We start from the raw sequence: 26735 nt of genomic DNA on the forward strand, positions 1-26735 counted from the left end.
AATAGCCGAGGAAACACATTTCTGTCTCTTATCATCCTTGTTTCAGGTAGCAGAAGTAAGATTAAGTGGAGGAACAGGCATACTTTTATATCCTTTATGATCCTTGCAGGACAGAATATGGGGAATACTTTTAACAACCCATAATGCAAGTGTAAGTACACCTTATCAAGGACTTCAAGCATATAATGAAGGACTACCATAACCATTTTCCAAAAGAACTAGGTAAGCAACCATCAACTGCTCCAAAAAACTAGCTATCGGTACAGTTGGAATCGCAGGTTTACAAGACTCTTATACTTCCACTCAAGCTGAGCCTATCATACCAGTTACCACAACACAAGCCCATCATGTTGAATATTTCACAAATATTCCACCAAAACCAGTAAAAGTAGATACTTCCAATGATGAGCAATACTCGGAGATCGAATTATGCAAACGGCAAGAGCTAATAAATGGGATAACTATATTCTACAAACAGCTGAACCTCTTAAGTCCTCATACCTCCACCCCCAAGTGACTCAACACCAGGTGACATCCCACATCTTGGTGGAAAGAACATCAAAAAGATTTGACCTCTTAGTGGTCAGAGAACCAACCAGAAATGTTGTTAAGGCATTTTTATAGTGGATCATATGTGGCAAGAAGGCGTAAAATTAATGCAGACACCAGCGACTGTGGCATCAGTGATACCACATTTAGACTGGATAAAGCACCAGACAAAACATCAGTTAGTCTATAAGTCACACAAATGTAGTTCTAATAATCATGCAAGCAGCCACAAGGAGGTCCAGAAAACTTTGAGCATCTTGCACTGCACCCCCAGATCTAGAAGGTTGCAAAATGGATACCTTCATGAAGATACCGTTGTTGTCTTTTTAAAACAATTTTTTAATGTATTTATTGAATTGTATATATGAAGAGGCATGTCAACAACAACGTAACCGCAATTAAACCACATCACACAGAGGCACGACGATGAAGCAAGGTGCAGGGGCCTCCGTCATGAACACAAAATAGTCAGGAGTATGAGAAAATCAGCATAAACATTGTATACATCTACATGAAAGACCATTACCATATTACAGGCAAAGGAAGAGGGTGTCTTCAATAGGTTAGAGGTGCTAATGCGCTAGCCATACTTGGAAGATAAACCTGCCTGTCGTGGTTAGACATTGCACCACATACAGAATTCTTTCCGGACTACAAAACAGGAAGTGTTATTCAGACTACTTGAGAAAAAGAAATCATCTTCAGTGCTCAAAGACTATGTGATGAATGTGACAAACTTAGAATTTTGTCCGCTGGCAAGAGCAGTAGTGCTAAGGAGGCAAGTGTTTCTAAAAGCAACTTACTTCATACCAGAACTGAACTTTAACCACATGGCTGCTGCGGGGATTTTTGCGCTGTGCTGCAGATTTGCTCTTTTGCTGCAGTCATGACGAGCTCAGCTCGTCATCAGCACACGACACCCGTGGGTGATGACGAACTGAGCTCGTCATCAGCATCAAAAGGGTTAAGATCCGAGACATGATCTTTGATGGGACAGCATTGTTTGCCAAACAGGTCGTTGCTGCTCTCCATGATCCCTAGATGGACACTGATGCAGCCAGATCTATAGGAGCAAGGCTAAACATCCACCTCACCCCTTTTGAGGAGCCAGAGGCAGAACCCTGCATATTGAGGGGCTTACCAACCACATAGGTATCCCAACTACCAAACACAGTCCCAGATTCACATGTACTATGGGCAACATCAGCTGCCAACATACCCACTACCACCTATTCAGAGTTATTTAAAAATGCCCTCTCTGAGTAGAGGAGGAGCCCATACCAAAACCTAAGACACAGGATGATTTTATTGATGGGCCCTTGGCACCGACTACCGCATCTCCCTTCTCCTCACAGTTCAAACCCTGTGGGTGGGAAAATCTCTTCCTTTTACAAGCAGTGGGAAAAATCCCCACAAATAGGTGGCTCCTTAGATTTGATTCAGTTCGGACGCACGCTGCAAATGGAACCCATCTACAGGAATAAGGTCAACAGGTATATCCATACCTACACTACAGGTTAATAACCGTTTCTTAGGTGCACTCCACCAAAAGATAAGTCAGGCTTGTGCCACATTTGTCAAAACCCTAGTCCTTACAATGAATCAAATACACGTTGTGTATGCATCTGACAATGAAAGTCCAATTCCTGGGAGCTGAAATAAGAGACCTTCGGCACGAAATTCAACCATCTCAGGAAAGACGGCAAGCTCTCAAAGCACTAGCACGCCAATTTCAGAAACATACCAAAGTAACAGAATGATGATGCTACCTGCATAAGACGATCTTAAGAAGCAATGGAAACAAATACGTAGGTTTTTTAATGAGCTGAGACTGATCCTAAAATGTATGAAAGCTCCTCTTCCGTTGTGAACTTGGGTAAAAGCTACCGTTGTAGGTCTGTCATTTCATCCATCTCGATCAGACTTTGTAGCTCCGAAAGATGCATCAATGGAAGGATGGGAAACCCACCTTCAGAACTCTCTGGAAAAAGGTTGGGACCAATGCAAGACAATATGTTACATTTCAATGTACTGGAGTCGAGCAGCCAAGAAAGCTCTACCATCATTTCTACGAAGGATCCACCTCTCATCAGTGTTTTTCAGAACAGATCACACCACAGTAATGTTTTATATCAATAAACTTGGTTAAACAAGATCCTGTATACTCTCAACAGAAGCACAGGAGCTCTGGACGTGGACCATGAGGCATTAAATCACAATAAAAGCACTCCTGGGGGTAAAGAACAATCCGGCAGATTACCTCAGCAGAACATCTCCGGCCAGCCACAATTGGGAACTGAGCGGAAAACAACTCAATAAAGTGTTCAGTTCATAGGGATATCCAAAAATCGCTTTTGATTGCGTGGTACAAAACATTTGAATACGCTTTCCTTCCTCTTCCCCTACCTCCCCGGGTTATTGCAAAGCTAAAAAAGAAACCATGCAGATTTTGTATCCCCCAATATATGTGGCCAACAAAAGTAATACTAAAGGTTTAGTTTGGACTACACGAGTGTGCCTTATCTTTCTTGACTTCCTAAACTATAGTTGTCTGGGATGATAAATATGGGTTGTCAGAATGAGCAACTGACTTGTACCCAACTGGTGGTGCTCTTAAAATATTTATTTAGTGTGTTACTTATGGAATTCTCTTGTAACATTTATTTTTTACCAGGAGGCCCAATTGTTTTTTGTTCTGTATTGTGTATGTCGGAGATGATTGAGAGGCGGTTCTACGACGGTCTAAGACTGCTGCTGGCACCGCTCAGAAGCAGTGCCTCTGGTGTCATACACTTCCCTGCATTTGTCTCTTGGTTTCTAATTGGGATATTAATATTGGTACTTTGCTTGAAACGGATGGATGATTAGGGATGTCTGCAATGTCCTTTGGGGGCCTACTCCTTTTAACCTATGCTGACACCTTCATCTTTAGATTTCATTCTGTAAGGAATCTCTCAGGTCTATGAACTTGCTGCCTTTCACAACTAATTCAACATAGTGGCAAGGAGATTTAACTTCACACAACTACAGTGGAAGCGCACACTTTTAGGGCACCTGTCGTCTTCCCGTACCCCCCAGGCGAATAATTTTGCCGGAGTATGATAAAGGTTAAAGACAGTTTTATAGTGCTGGGCCCGTAGATTAGAAGCCCGAAATATCTTTTTATTCAAGCATAGGGCAAGATTCAGGTCGACATCTGGATTCCCCAGTTTTGTAACCCAATTAATTTCCGTCTTCTCGATATCTTCTTGGGTCCTCGTTAGAAGAAGATTATACACTACTTTAATCTTCTTACACCCTCTAGCTAATACCTCGACTACTGGAAGATCCACCGGGGGCGGGAGCTATGGTCTTAGGGCCTTAAGAGTTTGAACTATTTGGCCATACAGAAGCCAGTGGTCGGCTGGAATACCAAACCTACTACAAACCCTGCTATCTTATCTCCCTCCATACTATCCCCAAGGGTCTTAACTCCCAATCCCTTCCAAACCTGAAGATTCCTGTCTGCTCTCAACTGAGGAAGGAGGCTAGAGTTACCGAGATGTAAATATGAGTTTAGCTTTGGGGCATTAAAAAATTTCAGGATAGATTACCAGACCATCCAGGCCCCATACAGAGTCTTAAATCAGGCCTTTTTATAAAATCTCCTTTCCACTTCACACAGCAGCAGACCAGTTGCCTTTCCCCCCAACAGCATCTTAAAAATCGGGGGAGGACTCTGTACACCAGTATTTTCCGCCCCAGGGTCCACCTCACAGTGGAAGAAAATAGACATTTGGATCAGGAGGCAAGACCAGTGATAGAGTCTTAGATTCGGGAGTGCCATCCCCCCCTTTCCCTGGGTAGTGACATAAGGCTGGTAGATCGCCTGACCTTGCCGTACTGCCAAATGAATCTTATAAATATGGACTCCAGACAGGTCTTTAACCTTTATCATACTCTGGCTAAATTATTCGCCTGGGGGGTACGGGAAGACGACAGGTGCCCTAGATGTAATGTTGGCCAAGCAGATATTCTACATGTGTTCTTCCACTGTAATCGGCTGGGCCCAATTAGGGATGAGATAATGAAATTTTGGGAGGGGCTGCTAGGTCATAAGATCGATCTTTCCCCTACCCTGATGTTACTGGGTACGGATTCTAAGTTGAACCTAGGGAAGGATGAGGAAGCCTTAGTTTTTATGTCAGTTGCTGTACTCCGGATTTTAATCTCGGCAGGCTGGAAAGATGTTACTGCTCCCTCCTTCCAGATGTGGCTCTCTAGATTATTGGGTATACATAATGTTGAGTCCAGCTTATATGAAGGGAAGGGTGTTAAAAAACGGGAGATGGAAAGACACTTCTGGGCCCCCATTACAAAGTGGAGGGAAGCAAGATTGTGATTTAGGAGGCAGTGTGACAATGTTATTTATAAGAATGTTTAGCTGGGTTGGCCTATGGTAATTGGTTTTTATTATCATGCCTTTATTATCAACTGTGCATTTATTCTTTGATTATTATTCCTAATCCTGTGTATATTAGTATCAATTTTATGTTGAGCGCGCACCCCTGTTTTTTGGATTATCTTTTTTTTGTATGTCTATGCTAAATGAAGTGCTACGTCCTTTTATTGCATCTTAACCCCAATAAAAAGATATTAAAAAAAAAGGAAGCTCACACTTTTGTCATCTTTGAAACTATCTAGATGAAACCACAGGCTTGTCCAATAATCATGCCTGTTCTCTTGGAGCATCTAATGGTCACATAGTAACTCCATTTTTGGTACAGCCTGTTGAGGTGTTTTAAGAAAAAAGGTAGACTTGCTGAGAGGGACCCTAAATTCCTTAAGGTATTCTTATAGTTACGGCTGTCAAGAAGTAGCTTAATCCATGTGTTTTCTCTAATCCGCCATAGAAGGAGAGCAGATTATGGCATCCTTTGGGCAGAAAGGCCGGTCAAACATTGGATGGCATAAGAAAAGCAGCAAAGTTTATCCGCAGTAAGGTCTACAACAGTCTTTGTAGAGTTGCATGACCCAATTTCTGGAATTTCTCCCTAGAGAGAAAGGGGAAGATTTCCAAGAGATCATCAAGAAGGGCATGATCTCATCAGACAACATGATTGAGGCAGCCTGAGGCAGTGCTTACCTCGCCATTGCTGATATGTGCCTGCTTGCTGGCCCTCTTGGTTGCAACTTGCATCTCTCCCACCAGGCCCTCAACAAAAGATGTTGGAGCTATTTTTCAGTGTTTCTACTCTCTTAGATTCTAATGCTGGTGAGAAGTTGCAAATGATTAACACAGAGGTTGTGACCCTAAAATCAGTAGGCCTTGAGAAATGAAAGGAATCCCTCAGAGTAAGTTCAGAAGCTTCAGAAAGGGCAAGCAGTGTTTCAACATTTCTCATTGGGATGGACAACTCCAGGCACGCCAGAGCATCATCATCTTTTTCAGAACCAAAATCCTTCAGTAGCAGAGGTAGTGGTTGGCAAACCTCACTACACCTTTCTCCACCGACTGAACAGCACCCTAGTAGGAGAGTGAATTCAGCGCGTAATAAATTTTCAATGCTCGCTAAATAATTTTCGGAATGGGTACATAACCAGGTTTTTCAACTCACCTTTTCAAATGTCTATGGAAGGAATGATTGCTGCTATGTTGGACCCGCTGGTCAATGAGCAACAATCTGTGAAGAAAAAGAGTGCTAAAGGAGTTGTTCAAATTGATCCATGGAAAAAGGTGTTTACCAGGTTATTTTCGTACCAAAAAGAAGGATTCCAAACGAGTTTTACCATATCTTATACCTCTAGAAAGTAAATAATTGGCCCAAAAAGAAACATTTCAGGATGTTCGAGCTTCACCAAAATTGTTTCTCATCTTTAGCAGAATTGAATGTGTACTGTATATCTGTAGGATGCCTATTTTGATGTGCTGATTTGTACAAGACTCAGGATTTCCCTCCATTTCAAAGTCATGGCATTAGTTCCAGCTTTTCTTCACCAAGAAAGGAGAATTAATGTATGCTTATTTAGATCACTGACAGATCAAGGCTGCAAATGTGTTAAAGGCTTCCTGAATATGCTTTTTGAGCAGGGTCTCATCTGAATGGCAAGTAATCCAAAAAGTAATCGGACCATTTCCTTATCTACCATTTGCGTAAATCCTACCTCTCTAAATAAAAGCTGATTGCACACTCTAAATGTTAATAGAGCTCTACATTGCTATTGAGAGGGATCAAAGACATTTTAAGGGAAACAGTTTTTGGAAAATTATGGAGATGTTCGTACAGGTCTAGTTTCTTCACAAATAAACTATTGCCAGATGGATAGTCTCATGTAATGTAACTTGTTTTGAGAAAGATCATAGGCCTTTACTGTGTAAAACGAGAGCCCATTGAACAAAGAGAACCCTGCTATTTTGTTGAGAAATGTCCCTATTTCTTAAAATTGTAAGGCTGCTATATGGCAATCGGTCCATACCTTTCCCAAGTATTGTTAGAACGTTGGAATGTTGGGAGCTTATTTTGAGGAGAATGGAATGGCGCAGGGACTTAAATGACTGGTAAAGAACTTTAGCTCCAACTTTCCAATGTTTATCTTTCCTTTTAATCCTTTTTAATTTAGAACATTCTTCCCTTAGTGGAGGGAATGTTCTAATAACATTATAGCTCTCCTGCTTGGCTACCCAGGTTCTTGCAGACCTTCTCCCTCGTTAGTGGACATCCTCTGCGGCTCAGGTTTGTAACTCAGGATCAAGGTCTTTAACAGCCCATATACCCCTTGGCTTTGGGATATAATGCTTTACTAGTTCGAGTTGGACTGTACAACTGGAGGATTGGTGGCCAGGCTTCGTTAGGAGATTTGCTTGCTTAAGAGTTTTGTTCAAGATGTGCCTCTAGTGAGAAACAACTGTTCTATAGCTGGAATCTGTTATACGTAATTTATTTTGAATTATTCAGCCAACTAGTAGTATTCAGAATGGGCTCAGAATTGTTGTCGTTGATTCTAAGGCATATCAATAATCTAAACCTGTTCATAATATCAGCCATAGGGCATTGGGCTTTGAAATTGTGATACAAATATTAATACAAAAGCAGTACAGTACAATACTATATTTCCCCACAATTTTCATCAACTTCAGACTTTTGCATTGCTGCATTTGGACTGGGAGGGGGCAGTTGGATATAGACGTGTTTTTTTTATGAATTTAAAAACTATTTGGAAACTCTAGAGTTCAACTGTCGCTGGAAAGGCCCACTTTTAGGTTTGCTTCAGGATACTGTAACACATTTGTGGTAATGACCGGCACATGGGACCTCATTTAGAGTTTGGCGGATGCTGGTTATCCACCAAAGCCTGGTGGGTGGCCTGTCTACCTGCACCCAACAGACTAAAATGCTGCCCTTACTAGGCACCAAATGCATTCCTATTGGAAGAAAGGTTCTCTGTTGCACTTGTAGAAGATTCTCATTTCAGAGACACCAGTCCTATATGTGAAAATGTTTATGCCAAAGGAGTCATGCAGAAACATTCCTTTCCAGTGTCCCTGAAGTTGCAAAATAAGAGTAAAAATTTGGCATATCAAGTTATCAGAAAAATGTATTATACCTGTGTCCCATCCAAACAGTTCACATTGTTTAGTTTGCGTTACGCACTCCTCTTGTTAATTAAGTAGTTATGACAAAAAGAAAACTCCAGTACATTACTAATGAAAGTTAATGCATGAAAGAATTAACCGTTAAAAAAACTCTTTACGGAATAGAGAGGAAATTAGATGCAATGAGCTAGCTATTTATTCTTCTTCAAGAATGTTCAATTCTTGAGTAATATAATGTCTAAAACTAAATTAGTACCTAAACAACCTGTCATTTTCTAAAAGTTGAATACATTATTTTTTTTAACTGTCTTACTGCTTGCAGCAAGAAAAAAAGTCCCGCAAATGTTTAAACTCATCTCTGGTGTTTACTTTTTTGGTAAGATTACGCTCACATATGCTGTTAACCAGAACCAAGTGTTTTAAACATGTGACCAGTTAGGATGGTGCTCGGGTAGGATCAACACCTTCGTTGCAGTGCTAATGCTCACATCTGCTTCCCTGCGTCCCCAGTCCAGCAACTGTACTCCTAATTAGGCCTGGGCGCCAAATTCTGTTCCGCTCGCGGAATTTGTAGAATTTGTGTAATTTCACGTTCCGTGGAGAACGCAAAATTGCCCAACATTCTGCATTCCGATTCTTTGCGTAATTTTTTGCTTGTTTGCGTTGTCTAAATGCGTGTTCGAGATATTTCCCTCCGAGCACGCAAACAGTGATTGCAAACAGGAAAAAAGCATTGCGAACAAGCAATTCCCAGTGTTCGTGGAATTTCTGCGTGTCCGTGGAGATTTTTTACCATTTCGCAGAGATTTGCATAACGCAATTACACAAATTACGCCCACCCCAACTCCTGGTCTCCGAAACAGTGGCCTACCACCGAGCGTAAGGGTGTAATTTAGGTGCCAGTCCTTTGTTGGTACCTATTAGTAAGACATGCCTTTCAAAAACAGCCTTCACCAATAGCAAGGCTCCAAACCAGCCTTGCAGTACTTTATTTCAACACATCCACATCATACACAATGCCTCTGTACACAGGCTTCACAACCACAAGACTTTTTGCATACCTATTTGCTTTAGTTGCATTTTTCTGCTTTAGTTGCATTTTTGGCTTCGTGTGTATCTAATATAAATCTTCTAGGCTCCCTGCCAAATGGTAAGCATTGTGAACCCTTTTTATCCAAATTAATTTCATGTGCATCATGTGGTGTGTCATGAAATTATGAGTGTAAAAGTAATCACACCATAGACCTAGATAGATGCGTTATTCTTACACTGTAATTAGACTTCCTGCACGTTTGTGGGCTTAAGCATCTTCCTTGTGTATAACAAGAAACTAATAAAAATTAGTTTGTATTTTCATATTAACCCTACTTAATTATAAGCTGCTTCTTCTGTTTTCCCTTTTGCCTGTCTAGTCCCTTGCTATCGGCTCTGCTGCTGGTTTATGTGTTATCTCTGTGATAGTAAAAGATTACAAAAGAATATTTACTAAGCGAATGCCAAAACAGTTTACTTTGTTAAATGCCATGGGGTTGTTATCTTTCTGCTGTGTACCTTTTTCACCTGCATGACTCAACTCTGTGCTGTATATCAGTCAATAGGACCAGTCAGTTTTCACTGGTTAGATGAATAATAGATATTCAGGCACAAATAAAAAAGTGAAAGAACCAAAGGGAAAAACATGTTGGTACTTTGTCAAAAGCAGGACCTTCCTTTCAGTGTCTTTTACTGCCCTTTTAGCATCATATAACAGAAACTAGTAAGAATCTCTTTTAATTCCTGTAAATTAAGCTCTGACTTTCAGATATTATCCTGCTTAATAGAAATAATGCCTCTGTTAAGCAGCCTGGCATGGTATATAAACGCACCATGGTTTACAGCTGAATCACTTCATTTTTTGTTACTTTGAAGTAGATTATGTGCTGTGGGCATTTACAACGCGGCTATTATGTCCAGCCGCTTTGAGAAACTACGGCTTAATACCTACCTGGCAAGATGTGATTTACATTTTTGAAATTCCAGTTCATAATCTGTTTTTGTTAAGGACCAGGTTTGCAGTGGCTGAATATAATAATATTGCACACTAGATTGAATTGCCCTGCTTTCACAGAATGCTATTATTGTCTTCACTCTTATACATACCAGAGGTTCCAAAGTGCATCACCCTCTTAAGGATCATACGACCTCCAAAGAAAAACAGAGATAGCCGAGTGTTGGACCGGTTTGAAAAGAGGTCTGTTACCCAAGACAAATCTTCCCAAAAACGAATGGATAGAGGACAAGTTTATGTGAGCAGGGTAAAAACCGGCGATTTGCCAGGACACTGAGAAATCCCTTAAATGTGAACTCATTTGAAAGATTTTCCAATGAACAAATCATTTGAGTTAACTGATTCAGACTCTGAGATGTCAAACTGATTTAAATAGGCCTCCCATATTGTATTATCCATGCAGACGACCAGCACCTTTGTTTTGATTTGTCCTGAGAACACTTCAAACGCTTTTGAACAGACATTAGTTCTTTCCAGGTGGAATACTGAATTTGTTTTTGATTAGATCACAAACCTGAGAGATTCCCTAGAACCTTCTGTCAACTATGCTGTTGGTATTCGTTGTGAGAATTATCGGACCAGTGAGAGAAAACAAAGTCCTCTGTTATAGAGTTGAGGGAATCAGCCACTGTGTCAACTGATCTTGAATACATTGTGTGATTGGGGTGAGAGTCTCATAATCCTCTGAACTCTGCAACCACTGCTGAAGGATGTGGGAAAAGGCTTTGCCCAGGTGAACCCTTGCCCAAGGAATAATGAAAAGTGTGGCTGCCCCACCCCCGTCAGTCCCAGGGCTGGTTGCCTTCACTAAAATGGTCATGCTGCCAAGACTATATTTCTTTGCAAACCTACCTCTTCAGTTTCCCAAATGTATTTTCATATACTAGATGGCATGATGAGGGATGTGATTTGGAACTAATACTAATTATCGGTGCAGCTTCAATGACCCTCTTGTTGGTTGGTCGGTAGATTATTGCATGAAGTGGAACTCCCAGTGCAACACAGTGTACTACATCTAGTTTGTGAGCTCTTCCTGTCAAAAACTGCACTGCATAAAAAAATCTAATAAAATACTATGCATAGTCCATGATCGTTTCCGTAAGCCTTAACATTTTTGCCCGCAGCCATACACTATGCTGCTGGAATCCCCTTATTTGGGTTCCTTTGTTTCAAAGCAAGTGTTACACCCCACTCTTTGGAGGCCTGGGAAATCTCGGGGCTCCACTGTGTCAGACCTATTCCAGGAAGGATCCCTCTTTCCCTTCGACATCATGGTGGAGCAATCTGTCCTCCCTGCAGGGCAGCTTCAGACACAGACTCCTTACAGCTAACCTAGGAACTATCTGGGATATAATTTACACAGAGCCACCCATTTACCATTTATTGCAAACACTTTGCACAATAGGTGCTTGTACAAGATTGATCTCCTTGCTTTTCCGACCCATCACTAACTGGACTAACTCCCCAATAACGTAGTGAAATGGGAAGCTTATATAGGTCGTGCATTTACACAAAAAGAATCGGATGCAGTCCTCTCCTACCCTCACAAGATTTCACTAAATGCCAGATTCCAAAACATTCAATGTAATATATTGTGCCATGCATATTTGGCCCCAGCACACCTGAGTAAAATGTATACTACTACCAGGTCCATCTGCTCTTGCTGTCATGCCCACAATGCCGACATCAAGCACATGTTCTGGGACTGTCCCGCAACCACAATAGGGAGATCACAGCAGTCCTCACAACTATCAATAGTAGACAATAACTGTATGAACCAGAATGTTACATACTAGGATTTCATACCTGCCTGAAAACCAGCAAAGTTGGTAATAGATTTCTAGGCCTTGCCTTTCTTCTGCCGCTTAATCTCAATGCATTGGAAAGCCTCCTCTCTTCCTAGGACTCTTCACTGTCATGCCACAGTACTATGATGGGCAGAAGTATTTGCGAAGGGAGGAAGCTAGAGGATTACTCCTTCACCCAATTGCCCATGCGTGGGATGACTTATTCTTTGCCTTTTGAGATATCCTCAGAGAAGACACCAGACCTCCTTTGAATGGCTTCCCTTAAACACCACTACTTGCGTCTCCTCTTGCCATTTCTGCCCCTGGACCACCCATCTGCATTACTATTGTATAGATGGATAGACATTTTATATACAGCCAGAGTTAGTCTATCATTATCTTCCCCCTGAATTAGAGTAGACTCCTATATTACGCGGATTCAGTGTCCCATCATAAGATGCATCCTGCTCGCGTTCTCATTCTTGGAAACACAAATCTGTGTTTTTAGCTTTTAGACCAGGCAAGCTTTGATTATGCTGGGGTTTTTGTATATCAGCACTGCTTTTTCTACTCCGTGTGCTGTCACTTGTGCAGACTTCTTAACTGATATGACATCACTGAACCACTCTTCAATATGTACTATATACTAGTGGGGTTTATTCCTTTTTTTATTACTATATGACTGTGACATAATATTTGCTACGTTCTTATGTTCAAAATAATAAGTAATTGTTAAAAAAAATGAACAGGTTTGCTTTCTAATAAAAACAGAAAAAAGAGCAACAGAAGGGGAAATCACTAAAAACCTCTCAACTCATACCAAGGATTCCAATGGGAGACGCCAAGGTTCCCTACTACCTTGACCTGCTCATACTGGTGCCCAATTGTTCGATAACAGCATGTTACAGTGATTTCTCTGGTTTTCACTCTGGGCTAACAGACTTAATATTTCCCCCAGATAAGTTCTGAACCAAGGCATGATGTACTCTAGGTTCTGTGAGAAACAGGTAGGAATTCTCCCAATTTTTTAAGAAACAAAGTCTTGGAGAGTTTCAATCATCACCCCTTTATCGTTCGCCATATGTGCATATGAAGTGGAATTAATCAGAAGGGCCTCCAAGTAAAAATATAATTTGATGCTCTGACTGTGAAGAAGGGAAGTTACTAGGACCCAAATATTTGTAAATACTCACAGAACAGTTTTTTTTGTCCAAAAGGAAGGACCTGAAATTGCCAGTGTTTCCCTACATCAGACCTGAAGAACTTCTGATGAGTCAATTGGAATCGGTTGCTGCAGGTAGGCATCCTGAAGGATGATCGTTATCAATGAATCCCCCTTCGACACTAAGGAAACATATGTCAGATATTGAGACCAGTGATCCAGAAAAAGAAGTAGACCACCTTCACCACAGGCCTTGAATCTACTCCCACCCTTGCATCCCATTCTAGCTCCTTTACCCCCTTAGGTCTGGCAAGAGCAATCATTATCTTGGGAAAACTTTAGCTGGAAAAGAGCTCTATTAAATAAAAAGTCCTGCTTTCTCCACTTGCTCCTCTCAATATTTTCCTTATTCTTCCCAAAGTATTTGTCCTTGTGACAGAAATCTGTGACGTTTCTTGTGGATCTTGAAAATTTTATGAAGAGCTTCTTCTGGTTTGTGTAGGAGTGTATTGCCTCCAAACAGCACTCTTAATAAATTATTTCTCTGAGCTGCTTCTGCTTCCCGACCTCTCAGATGAAGACAGCGACCAGCAGTTACTACCCATCCTGAAGTCACTGGAGACGCTCTCAGGTTATCAGAGACCACATCTGATAAACATTTAGTTTGAACTTTCATGCGCTGCAAAATTCTGAGCTGTCCTCTATATCCTGGAAGTTTGTGGACAGTAAAAAACCTTAACTAAGCAATGTAAAGCATAGACTGCGTACATCTCAGATCTCATTGCCATGCTCATTTCAGCAAAACCTCTATTCAAAGCCCCCGCTGCTATTCTATCTGCTGAGTCCAAAATAATTATATAATCTATCAAAAGGGAAGACTAACCCACCGGTTAGCCAAGAGACGATCTATGGCACACAACTGGGCAATCTCTAATTCCGTCTTCACTAGTAGGTACAGTCAGGCCATAAACCTCTGGACAGTGACCCTGCCTAGTACCTTTTATTCGGTCTTTAAAAGACCTTGAAGAGCTGGAATGACATGCACTTTGGGCAAGGTAGGTCCCTGAAACCGCTGAAGCCACTCCCCAGTGGCACTGATAACAGCACAGTAAACATCCTCCTTCTTTAGGTCTTGGGAGGCGTTGCAGCGCAAAGCGCTGCTCGTCTCAGCGAGATTTATTGTGACCGATGAGTTTCAGTAAAGGGCTTTAAGTCCCGCCCCTCATTTCAATTGGCTGGCGTCACCCTTTATTCTAAACTGTGGCCTGCCATTGGAAATGAGGCTTTTTGGTGGACACCCTTTGGCCTCAGAGGCGGACTGGGTCGCCTGCTTTGCTGCTGTCGCAAAGCACTTTCTTATCTTTATGGGGCCATGTGTTTCTAATTAGCAACACATGGCCCCATAAAGACAAGAGATCAATGCTTTTTTTTTTACTTGTTAAATAATGGGGACCGCGAGACAAACGAGCGGCAGCGAGCGCTTGTTAAAGGAAGCTCTTTTCACCGCCCTGTCCACACACTTCCACACGGCCCCTCGTCCTATTCGGCCGTCATCATACTGCAAATCAGGCCTGCAGCAGTGTGCCTCGAAGTGATTAACGTAAACAGCCTTAACGCTTGCCTTCATAGGCGTCGCCGAGGCAGCTCTGGGTTCTCACTTCATCATCTCAAAGGGGAGTTTTACGGTCAGAGGTGCTGCACCGGAGGAATTGGAGTAAGTATCACTGGTGTGGAGGCGAAGATCAAGACTCACTCCTCTGTTTCTTCGCGGCCCAGGGGCCTTTCATCAGCGTGCCCGTGTGCTTCAAATCTGTGTGTCACGTACCCTGGGTCTCATCGTGGTTGTTTAATTAGGCTTTTTCCCACTTGTACGTCGTGATAATCACGGAAGAGACCCCGCTACGAGGTGAGGATGCCTGTCTTCAACAGACTCCCACTGAGAGCCAGGGCTCCCAGGGGAGGCTATAGCAATTACTCGAACTTTAATTATAATTTAGCAATCACTTTGCTTGGGATAGTGTCTAATATGTGGCACGCGCACCCGCTCTAATCAAGATGTAAATGTGTTTATGAAGCCTAGTTTAATTTTAATACTTGATACTGATTCCTTGCCAGCACTACTTACTACCTATTGAATAAACACAGCGAGGCCTTGTAATCTTGGAGCAGGCATACAGCCGTGGCCGCAGACTTGCTTCCCTATGGTTGCCTATAGATCTTTGAAGACGTAAGTCACATTATTGTGAGGACTGCCAACCGCAGCTCTCGCTGAAGTAGCGCAGGCGCTAATCGCAATAGAAATATTTATAATCGTACTTTTCGAAGGTGTTCTGAAATCCTTTCCTGCTGTTTTGGTGTTTATGCAACATTGTGCATTTTGCCCATACTTGTTTAAGTCTAATGCACTCTAAAACAAGCTGTTAGACGTCAGGCCTGTTAGATCTGCTCTCCATGAAACACTCTAATCCGGACTAGACTTGTCACACTTGTGTATGTATGTATGCGACGGTGGTGTGGGGCCAATAGTTAAAATACTACAATTTTCTGTGCCTCAATTTAAAAAATAAGCATACCAGCAATACTACTATGCAATGTATACCATGATTTTGTCTTACGGTTGTGCATTGTCAAGACGTAACCCGTGAGCTTCCTCAAGTTCATGTGCGAAAGGTCGGCCTTCTATTCTTATCTTCTGTTATTGTCACTATCTTGTCTCAGGAACGTGACGTTTTTGCAGAATATCTCCAGTATTTTCACAATAATGATGAAGTGACACTCACTGCATCGTTCTTTTTTTCCTACTAAAATCGTTACAGGAATGATTCCTCTATTAAATTATCTTTGTCTATTGTTGTTTGCCCTTTACCAGTTTTCATTTTATAAATGAAAAATGGGAACTTCATCCGTGTCCTCTTCCCTGTAGAGAATTCTTCGGAATACTTCAGACTGTGTTTTTGTCTTTATTTTTTTTTAATTGTATATTTTCATGCAAACGCTCACTGCTGTGGTTGGGGGTCCAAATCATGTTTTGGTGGTTTTAGTGAGCTCTATTCTGTTAACATTTATGTGGGGGAAATTCAAGTTAAAGGGGGCACCAAAGAAGAGCTGTATGCTTTACTGCATTACACTGCGGCCTTCTTTTAGCCATTGGATTGGGATTGTGGTAACATGAGGGAGAAAAGTATTTTAATAACACTTTTTTTTACGGATTTGTCTCCCACTTCATACATTTTCCGCAAAATGCTTCCCCTTTAACTTTCTATTTTAAAAATCGGCATTCGGTTTTACTGTTGGTTGTACTGTGACCAGGGCCACGTTTCATTTCACAGTGTTTAGAATTGAAATATTTTCACTGCTCGGCGACGAGCTTCAGTTATACTGTTTTAGTATTGCTCCAAGATGTGTATTGAGCTCCCTGGTAGTTAATTTGTCAACATTCAACATGAACGCAATGCACACCAATAACCGTATCAAATCATGAAAAGATGGTGCATTTACATACCACACAATTGCCATAGCTCTGTGATGGAATAATATATGTGGAATTTGCCCCACTTAAACAAAACAGGTTACACTCCGGCAGCCATGGATGGCAACATTAATAAAATGCATTCATAGGTAGCAGTGCTTTGGCCGACTACCCTTGCATTGCACACAATGCACTTAACCCGTTCTCTGAGTACATTAATGAAACAAGCCGTTGTACTAAACTAAACCAGCTCTAATGCACACCCCAAAGCTTTCAAGGGCGCGCCAGTCATCGTGTTCAGAAACAATGCCATGTGTTCAAGTCGACTTCCATTTTATGGCAACAAATGAGGATCTTCATAAGGTTTTCAGCATGGAGTCAAAATAGCAATGTGACACAGTCACTTCTCTTGTTGATTCTACTTTCCATGCAAAACAGGTGATGCCAGGTTGACTATTATACTACAGAAAGCGAGGCCCCGATGAACAGCTGAACCCCGCAATAAATAAACCTAAAATGGCGGCGCGACACACACTCACTACTCATTGAAGTGCTGTAGTCCCTCACCACCTCTCTTATTTAACATATTCCGCTTAACTTTGTGCCTTTGCAGGCATCCCACAGAATTAATCCCGTAACACGGTTGTTGCACTTGTCCGATGTCTAGTACACGCCCTTGGTTTCCCTGTTTTCTCCACAACATGGATACCTTTGTTAAAGTATTTCATTGTTGAGGCATCGGCCTGCATTAATATTTCCAAGGTTTGTGAGGATTCATATCTGTGTGCGCGCTTGCGAAATGCACCTCATTTCCAGAGCATGCCCTGCCAATGACAAAGATTGCAAAACCAGGCCTCATTCTCACACAGCATAGACGGCCTAAAGTACCAAACAACTATCTTTATTGACACAAACCATCCAATTTGGTTCATGTAACACAATTTTATTGTACAGGAAACACAACCTCCTGCAACTGACTTAGCTGTTCTGACTGAAAAAGGTCTGTTGAGGCCTGCGTACAAGATGAAAGGGCACCCGATTCACTGACTGTAAACTAATCCCCCTTCCCCCAGAGAATGTGATGAGATACCCTAGTCTCCACTGTCTCACAGACGTTAATTGGCATTGGGCTGATTGGGGGGCCCTGGAAGAGTTTGGGGGCCTGTGTTACGCTTCCAAATTAGATCATGTAACCAACACGTTACATAGAAAGTTGTACAACGGTAGCTTAGACCTACTGAAGAGTTATTGTGGGTTCGAGCAATGTAACTTGCAAAGTGTACTGCAGGGCGTCCAACGTAGGTCCAGGAGGACTGCACTATAGCTAGACTTACTGTGTGAGTATCTCTATAACTGACTAATGTGTGTGTGTGTGTGTATATATGTATGTATATATATATCTCCACAAAGTTACAGGAACCCAATTTGAAAAACAGCCACTGGACGTAGAATTATTCACTTTGTTTAATGGAAAAACTTGCTGGCAGCGTGACTGAACAGGAAGTCACTTCAGTAAAATAAAACGCCAGACGCGTTTCGAAAGCCCCATGCTCTCTTTTTCAATGGCGTAAGTTAACTTGAATAGCAGCGCTCAATGTTTATCACCTGCCTTGAGGGGCGTGGCCGACAGCGCGGCCTGCTGGATCATGTAGTCCCGTGTGGGCGCGCCTGTTATTCAAAAATCGTATATTAAATAAGACCTTTCTTTTGAGTATTTTATCTACAGTCACAATCATTTTTCTGCAAAGTTTGTTTAGTATGAAGAAAGGTTACACATAGTCACTGTTTGCATGGTGTCACCAGAATCTTTATGACTTCGTTCCACAAACTGCTTCGGCTATGGGATGTCCTTCAGTTTTGCTTAATAGGACTTTGACTTTTTGTTTCCATGTGCACGATACGGAAAATTGTTGGTTTTATGCAGAAGGAATTTATGTTGAAAGAATGGCTCTGCCTGGAGAATGGAAAATGTGTGTAAATAAAAAAATTCTTCATTGATTCAAATCTGTATGTGTCTATACTTGTGTTTAATTTTATTTGCATAGCTATTTACTGCATAACGTATATGCTTCCAGATGCTCTTAAGACATGAAATATATTTTTCAAAGCAACTGTTTCCTTTTAGAAGTTATGTATCTAATATTTCTACTGCTAAGTTCTTCTGACATGCTAAACTTGAATAGGGCATATGATCCATTTCAAACAATGGACATTTATTTCTTGACTTTAGTGTACAGGAGACCTATGAAGCAAAACGAACTGAGTTTTTCAGTGAATTGCAGAGGAAAGAGGGAGAAATGAGGCAGATGTTTGTGCAGAGAGTCCGAGAGAAAGAAGCCGTAATGAAAGAAGCTGAGCGAGAGGTAAACAACCTGAGGTTTCCTTTGTCTGTGGTAACATTTTTATTTGTTGTTTAGCTATGTATAACAAGTACTGTAGCTACTCTTTTTAGACATTCCCCATCCAACGTAGAATGTACATGAACCTTTAGTCAGACTGGAATTTGCTGTCTATATACTATACAGTACATGAGTTGATGACAAGTCATTTTTTCCTTACACATTCCTAAGTTTGACTTCTATTACTAAACACATTCAGAAAGTATCAAAATGCCACAGGCATGCGCCCTGAATCATCCTAGCCCCTTTCGTTTATACAATACAGATGTCTCTGAATTCAAACCCGTTTTCCTCATGCAGTGTGTGCAACACTTTAGTAGTGAAGGTGATGGTGGGGCTGCACACAATGGAGAGAAATAGAGACACAGAGAGGAGAGAAAGGGGAAGATGAAAACTGCCACAGTGCACAGAGAGAATGTGGAGAGATGGGTCAGAGGTGAATAACACCTTTTCGAGGGGACATGCAGACAGTCAATCCGCTTATGGGACACCCATGACTAAAATACATTCACATTGACAGGGCCAATAGTTCTGGCATTGCTGAGACCTGTTGACTTTGCCAATGCTTGATGGTTTCTGTCATGTTGTTTAAGTGGTAAGTGATTGACTTTGTCTTATAGCCTTGAGTCATTTTTATTTAATTGAACATCCTAAAATATTTCGGAACTGCCATGCTACTCACACTTCATCCTGGTACTTAAAATATTTATGATCCGCTAAAAGGCTCTGAAAAATAGTAGGGCAGTTATGGCGCTTACATTACGCCCCTACCAATATTTCTAAAATATCAACATGGTGTGAGTGATTATAAAATGTTAGTTGGACATGACAAGGCCAAATATTTGTCAAATTTTCCATAGCTAGGAATTAATCTAAAGATTGTTAAAATCAAGGAAGGACCCTACCAGCAGGAGCCATGCTTTTGTTACTTCTCTGAGCTTCCGTAATTCTCTAATAAGTTCTGCGCAACACTCTGTCAAGGGATTGTTTTGACATTACCTGAAAACATCTGAATGCCTTTTCATAGAATGACTGTAGCAGGCAGGCTTTACCTCAAACTGTCTCTGCTTTTCTGGTACAAAAACTAAAATATACAATCTCCTCTATTATTAAAGTTCTCCCTATGATCTCCCTATTTGTGCTACACACTTCGACCTCAATACTACAGCATCTGTTCTCACATGCTTCCATAATTCTTCCATACTCTCTTGGTCAATCAAAGATTGTCAAGGACAAGTGGAGAAGTGTGGCTCAATGGTTAGAGCGGCAGACCCTGATGCAGAGGTCTGACCCGGGACCAGGGTTCAATTCCCGCCTCGGCGGGTCTTGGGCTCAATTTCCTCGGACCTGATAATTCTTGCCTCGGTGCCTATTCTAATCATGGGTCCCACTCTGCAACTCTGGGTAATAGCTTGCTTAATCTCCACAACGGCCCCAACAGCGCTGGGGTGCCTGGCTTCACCTTGGGGGTGCCCAGGAGTGGACATTTCACAGGGAAAAGCCAGGAAGGGTTCCACAGCGGTATACGTACAGCGCCAGGAAACCCCGATTGGGGTATAAGTGCGCTTTACAAGTACAAATTCATTTCAAATTCATTTCAAGGACAATCATAAAAGATGCATACAAATATATATGCAGTTTAAAAATCATATAAAACACAGAAAACGAGAGGGCGTGGCTAGCAGCCAACGATGGCGGCCGCAGCTTAGGGAGGCTCCAAGGCAGAGGCGGCTTTCCGCGATAATCCGCATCAACATCCTGATCTTCGCTGGCGGAAAGGGGCGGACCGGACCCGGTGTCCGTGCGGCGAGCAGCGCGGAAGTCCCTGAGAGCGGCGGCGGCCCGAACGGGCAAAATCACACTCTCGAGAGGCGGAGGAGGAGCTGGGCCTGACTGCAGCCGAGGAGCCGCGGACTACCAGTGCCATCGAATCCGGCCGGAAGTGTCCAGCAAGCGGGGGTGAGTGGCAGGAAGCGCCGGCTTACCGAGCACGTCACCCCGACAGCACCGCAAAGCTTCCCTCCCGTCCACCCAGGCACACAGACGCCCACCACGACAACCCGGCAGCACTCCCCGGTCTCGCACGCATCCACCAGCAGCGCGACGGGAGCTGCGCAGGGTCAACCCAGTGCCGCCATTACCCGGCCGCAACGACAGAAGACGCTGGACCCCGGCTGCGGCCGCCGAAGCCACTCAGTGACCGGCAACGCTACACGGCGGCCACAGCGGGCGAGGGTTGAAGAAACTGCAGCCTTTTCACCGGAATCACCGGGGGCCGCACGCACGCGGCGCCACCAGTGGGGCAAGAGCCTGGGCAGCACCCACATCAAGGGGGCACTGAGGAGAGTCATAACGCGACGGCCCGGCCGGTGTGAGTCGCAACTTACAGCGCACCTCCACACTCCCCTTTCAACCCAGCGCTAGAAGGAGGCTCAGCGCCTGGCCTGTGCGCATTCTCTAGGAGTGCGTCGCACCACTGCATGACGGAGAGGAGACGCCACCCCCCACTACGGTGACCTTATACCTAGACGCAGCCTACCGCCGGAGCGCAAGTAAGCGGCCCTGTGCAGCCCACACACGGTCATTTTATCCACCAGGCAGTTTAATTCACGGCAGCGCCATGTCCCATAGGGGCCCTAGAAACAACTCAACCCAGGACAATCTGGACAAATTCGCATATGAGAGGCACTCACCGCCCCAAGACCAACGCAAGGCCGCCGGAAAAGCGGCTGAAACCGAGGGGGCGAAGAAGGCCACACTTGACGATGTCTTAGCAGCACTGGCCCAAGTACAAACGACGGTGGGAGCCACGGCAACGGAAGTCACCTTGATAAGGGCGGATCTCCAAAAAATGAACGAGAGGGTCAAACAGGTCGAGGTGGTCACTAAGTCGCTGGTTGAGGATGTATCCGAATTGCAAATAGCAGTAGAACGGCTGCAAACCGATAAACTGCTTAGGGACAAACTGGACGACCAGGAAGGGCGCTCCCGACGCAATAATGTCCGAATTTTAGGTGTGCCAGAATCAGAAGACACGGGGGCTATGGACCTCTACGTGGAGGACTTGGTCAAAACTCGGCTTAAGCCCAAGGGACTCTCGAACTTCTTCTCCGTCGAAAGGGCGCACCGCGTTCCAGGAGGCAAGCCCAAGTCGGGGGCCGCACCGCGACCGATACTGGCTCGGTTGTTCAATTTCCGGGATCGGGACGCCATTCTGCAGGCCGCTAGAGTGGCACCGACCATCCAAATCCAGAACTCGAAGATTGCTTTCTTCCCGGACTATACGGCTGAGGTATCTAGGAGGAGGAAAACGTTCCTGGAAGTCAAAAAGACCTTGAGAGATAAAGAACTTCCGTACTCAATGCTCTTCCCGGCTAGACTACGGGTGGTAGCAGACAAGAAAGTGTGGATCTTCGACTCCCCTGGAGCAGCCCGGGACTGGCTGGAGGGTTGGCACACCGTTGGACGACAGCGCAAAACACACAGACCGGATCGAGACCGTGGAGGAGGTAGCGGAGCGGGCTCGCAAACTTCGGGTCGAGTGGAGGGAACGGACCACTCACCATCCCATGGGTTTGAAGGAGGAGGCGAGAAAGAATGAACCCGACCTTGGACTCTGGACACTAAGCAGTCGCCGAACGCCGAACTAACCTATACTTTCTACAGCTACACGTAGACGCCGGCATGGCTGCCCCAAAAGCCTTCAGGGAAGCCGCCTGCCTGGGGAGACACTCTCCCCCCTACAAGCAAGTACTCTGGTTTTGGGATGGGTAAAGCACTCTGCTAAGTTGGGGTGGCGGGCAGTTGGAGGTCCGTTAAGCAGGGGGGCAGGGAGGGGGGTTTGTTCTGAATTGTTTGTTAGGAATGTGCATTATGGGTCGAAGACAATGTTTCAGTACCTATGGGAATCAGAACAGATTGCTTGGAACGGACAGTGACGTTATGCCCCCATGATGCCTCTGAACGCTTTGCTGCGCAACGACGCAGCCGCTAAACCGGTTACGTCTCTGGGGCACTGCATCATGTACCTAATCCCACCCGATGGCTAACAATCCCGTACCGGCAGAGGGGGTGACCCACTCTGACGCACAATGCCCACCTATGACCTTGCTGTCCTGGAATGTGAGAGGATTGGGGGACAAGGTTAAGCGGGGATTGGTATTGACGGCTATTAAGCGCTTGCGACCTACTGTGGCCCTGTTGCAAGAGACGCACCTGGTGGGGGGGCCACGAAGGCCTTGGATAGGCGAGGCTACAAAATGTGGGCCCACTCTGCTTTCACGTCCGGCTCCAGGGGGCCGGGCATTCTAATACAGAAGAACTCACGTTTCATGCCCCTATCAATTAAAACGGATGATCAGGGCTGCTTCGCGGACGTGCAGGGACAATGGGAGGGGAAACTCTTTAATCTGGTATCAGTGTATGTGCCACCAGCTTTACACTCGGTCCACCTTCCAAGACTAGGGGACTTCCTTTTAACTCTCCCCGAGGGTGAGACCATACTAGGGGGGGACTTCAACGCGGTCATAGACCCACAACTTGATAAACACCCCTCACCCAACCAGACAGGGGGGGAAACATACTTTCGACGATTTACCACGGCCATGGGCATGACAGACATTTGGAGACACCTACACCCGGGCACGAAACGATACACATTTCACTCCGCGGTGCATGGCAGCCTGTCACGCATCGATTATTTCCTGTCACTGGGGGAGGCCCTTTGTCATGTAGATACCCTGGAGATTCACCCTCGTGGTATTTCGGACCACTCACCGCTCACACTGACGCTTTCCCTACAGACGAGAGCACGTAAGCGCATATACCCCATGCACGCATCATATTTTAAAATCCCACAGGTTCGCAAAGCACTCAAACGCGCCACGAAACACTACTTTCTTGAAAATACACATTCAGTACGCTCTCCGGCAACGCTCTGGGAGGCCTATAAAACAGTTCTGCGGGGACAAGCCATTAACACCATAACCGGACATAAGAAACAACAATCTCAGGAGCTAGCCGACCTAGAGATTACGTTGAGGGAGCGGACGGCGGCGCATGAGTCTCACCCTTCTCCCACTGCCCTACACGCACTCACTCTCCAGCAACAGCTGTACAATGATCACCTGCGGTTGGTGGTCAAGGGTCTCTTAACCGACACTCAGAACAGGATCTATGAAGTGGGGGACAAAGCGGGGAAAATGCTGGCGTGGCTCGATAGACGTGAGGGTAGCTCCAAGGGGGTCCAACGTCTGAAAGATGAACAGGGAGTGACACACACCGATCCGAGGCGCATAACAGAACTACTTGCGTCCCATTTTGAACGAGTGTACACCCCGGCTCGTACAATTACACCTGAGAGTGCCAGGGCGCTCTTGGCACCGATTGAGGTTCGGACCCTCTCACCGGAGGCATCGAGCGAGCTGGAGGCAGACATCACAGCCGACGAAATCCAACTGGCCATTAAGGCACTGAACCCGGGCAAAGCATTGGGACCGAATGGGATACCCATAGAATGGTATCAAGTGATGCCGGACACCCTTAGCACGCATCTGCTGGGGATGTTCAAGGACTGCCTGGAGAGGGGTTCCCTTCCACCAGACCAGCGTGAGGCCACTATAATACCAATCCCCAAGCCGGGTAAACCCCCGGAGGACTGCTCCTCCTATCGGCCAATTTCATTATTAAACGCGGAAGTGAAAATCTTGGCCAAGCTTTTGGCACAGAGGATCTTTCCCCATCTGTCCTCGATTGTACACCCAGATCAGTCCGGGTTTAGGCCGCACAGGAACACAGCTCTGAACTTGCGGCGACTGCATGGTATCCTGGCCAGAGCTGACACCATCACCACGCCGGCAGTAATCCTGGCACTTGACGCCAAAATGGCATTTGACCTGGTGGAGTGGGAGTACCTTTTCGAAACACTGACGCATATGGGGTTCGGGCCTCGCTTTCTAGCCTGGGTTAAACTGCTGTACACAGCCCCGATGGCTCATATGGTGGCGAACGGCCACATTTCCCGCACTTTCCCGCTGGGTCGGGGCACGCGACAGGGGTGGCCTTTGTCGCCCCTGTTGTTTGCCATCTCCTTGGAACCACTTGCGACTTTTATACGAGCCTCCCCCCTCCTCAAGGGTATACCGGGGACCGGGGGTTGGGAAGACCGTCTGTCCCTCTACGTAGACGACATGCTGCTGTATCTAACAGACCCCGAGGAGGGAATACCGGCCTTGTTACGCATTTGTGACACGTATGGCAGGATTTCCGGCTACACGCTAAATTGGTCCAAGTCAGACATATATGTCCTCCGGGGTCCGGCTCCGGACCTCAACGATACTTGCCCGCTGCGACTGGCGGGATCATCCTTTAAATATCTACGCATACACGTCACTGAGGACCCGGTTGAATTCATGGATAAGAATCTGAAGCCGCCCCTGGATAGACTCAAGCGGGATGTGGAGTTCTGGTCCGGCCTGCCGTTAACACTCCTCGGCAGGGCGGCGCTTTACAAGATGATGGCGTTACCACGCTTCTTGTACGTCCTCGACAACTTGCCCTATCCTGTGCCACCCAAATTCTTCCAGAAAGTAGCAGCTCTAGTTTCCAACCTACTTTGGGGCAACCTCCCGGCGCGAGTGGCACAATCCAAGCTACACAGAGACTGGTATAGTGGGGGCATTGCGCTACCGAATCTGAAATTGTATTATTGGGCTGCACAATTGAGGCCCATTAATCAATGGATACACACACCACACACCGAGCCAGCATTTCACTCGGACAGGGAGCAGTTGGGAGCTGATAGTCTGTTAGGTCCACTATATGATCACCGCAAGGTGCGTTCTCTGGTCGGCCCCACCAAGTTAACGGTGCAGATATGGCACGCAGCTACGGCAGCTCTGGGCTGGAAGGGGAGAATCACAGGGATGACTCCGCTGTGGGACTCTCGCGCGCTGGGCAACCTGAAGAACACCAAGGGATTCACACAATGGGACACAATAGGCATCTCCGTGGTGGGTGACCTATGGGAGAGGAATGAAGTGATCCCCTTTGCCCGACTAAAAGAACTCTATGAGCTCAACGACAGGGAGCTCTACAGGTACATTCAGGTACGCCACGCACTGCTTGCAGCCATTCCAGCAGACACACTACTCCCAGAGTCCTCACCCTTGGAAGATCGCCTACTCACAGATTGCATGTTAGAACGGGCAACATCCCTCACTTACCCTAAGCTCCTCAACAACAGCCCTGAACCAACATCACACCTGAAGGAGAAATGGGAAGGGGAGGTTAGCGACATGGATGAACATGAATGGAACGCAGCTCTTGGGTCCCCTAAAAAAATAGGCATCTCGGCACGCATGCGACTGGTGCAATTTAAGATCCTGCACAGGGTTTACTATACAAGGACAATGTTGCATCGTATACAAAGGGCGCCCCATCCCTACTGTCTACGCGGGTGTGGGGAGGAGGGCACGTTCTTCCACACCATATGGGACTGCCCTAAGATCCAGGAATACTGGAGGCAAGTACTCCGCACACTCTCACAGGCATTAGATCACTCCATATTACCTGACCCACGGAGGTGCTTGCTAAATATATGGGAACCTACTGACTTGACCCGATACGAGCAACTTTGGGTCACGGCGGGGCTAATGGTAGCGAAACGCGACATAGCACAGCGCTGGGGGGCAGCAGAACTCCCAACCAAGTCCCAGTGGTGCTTGAACATGGATCGAGTGATGTTGACCG

General features: G+C 44.9%; 1 protein-coding gene across 2 annotated transcripts in view; it reads left to right on the top strand.

Moving 5' to 3' along the window:
- Positions 1 to 26735, top strand: part of LOC147697203 (septin-10-like) — a 348351-nt gene that overhangs the window by 284556 nt on the left and 37060 nt on the right. For both annotated transcript variants that reach the window (XM_086934272.1, XM_086934273.1), the window contains exon 9: positions 18818 to 18950. In XM_086934272.1, the coding sequence (XP_086790398.1) occupies positions 18818 to 18950 (133 nt within the window). The remainder of the gene's footprint in view (positions 1 to 18817; positions 18951 to 26735) is intronic.

Source organism: Lissotriton vulgaris, chromosome 8 (assembly GCF_964263255.1).
Source record: "Lissotriton vulgaris chromosome 8, aLisVul1.2, whole genome shotgun sequence".
NCBI classification, from domain to species: domain Eukaryota; kingdom Metazoa; phylum Chordata; class Amphibia; order Caudata; family Salamandridae; genus Lissotriton; species Lissotriton vulgaris.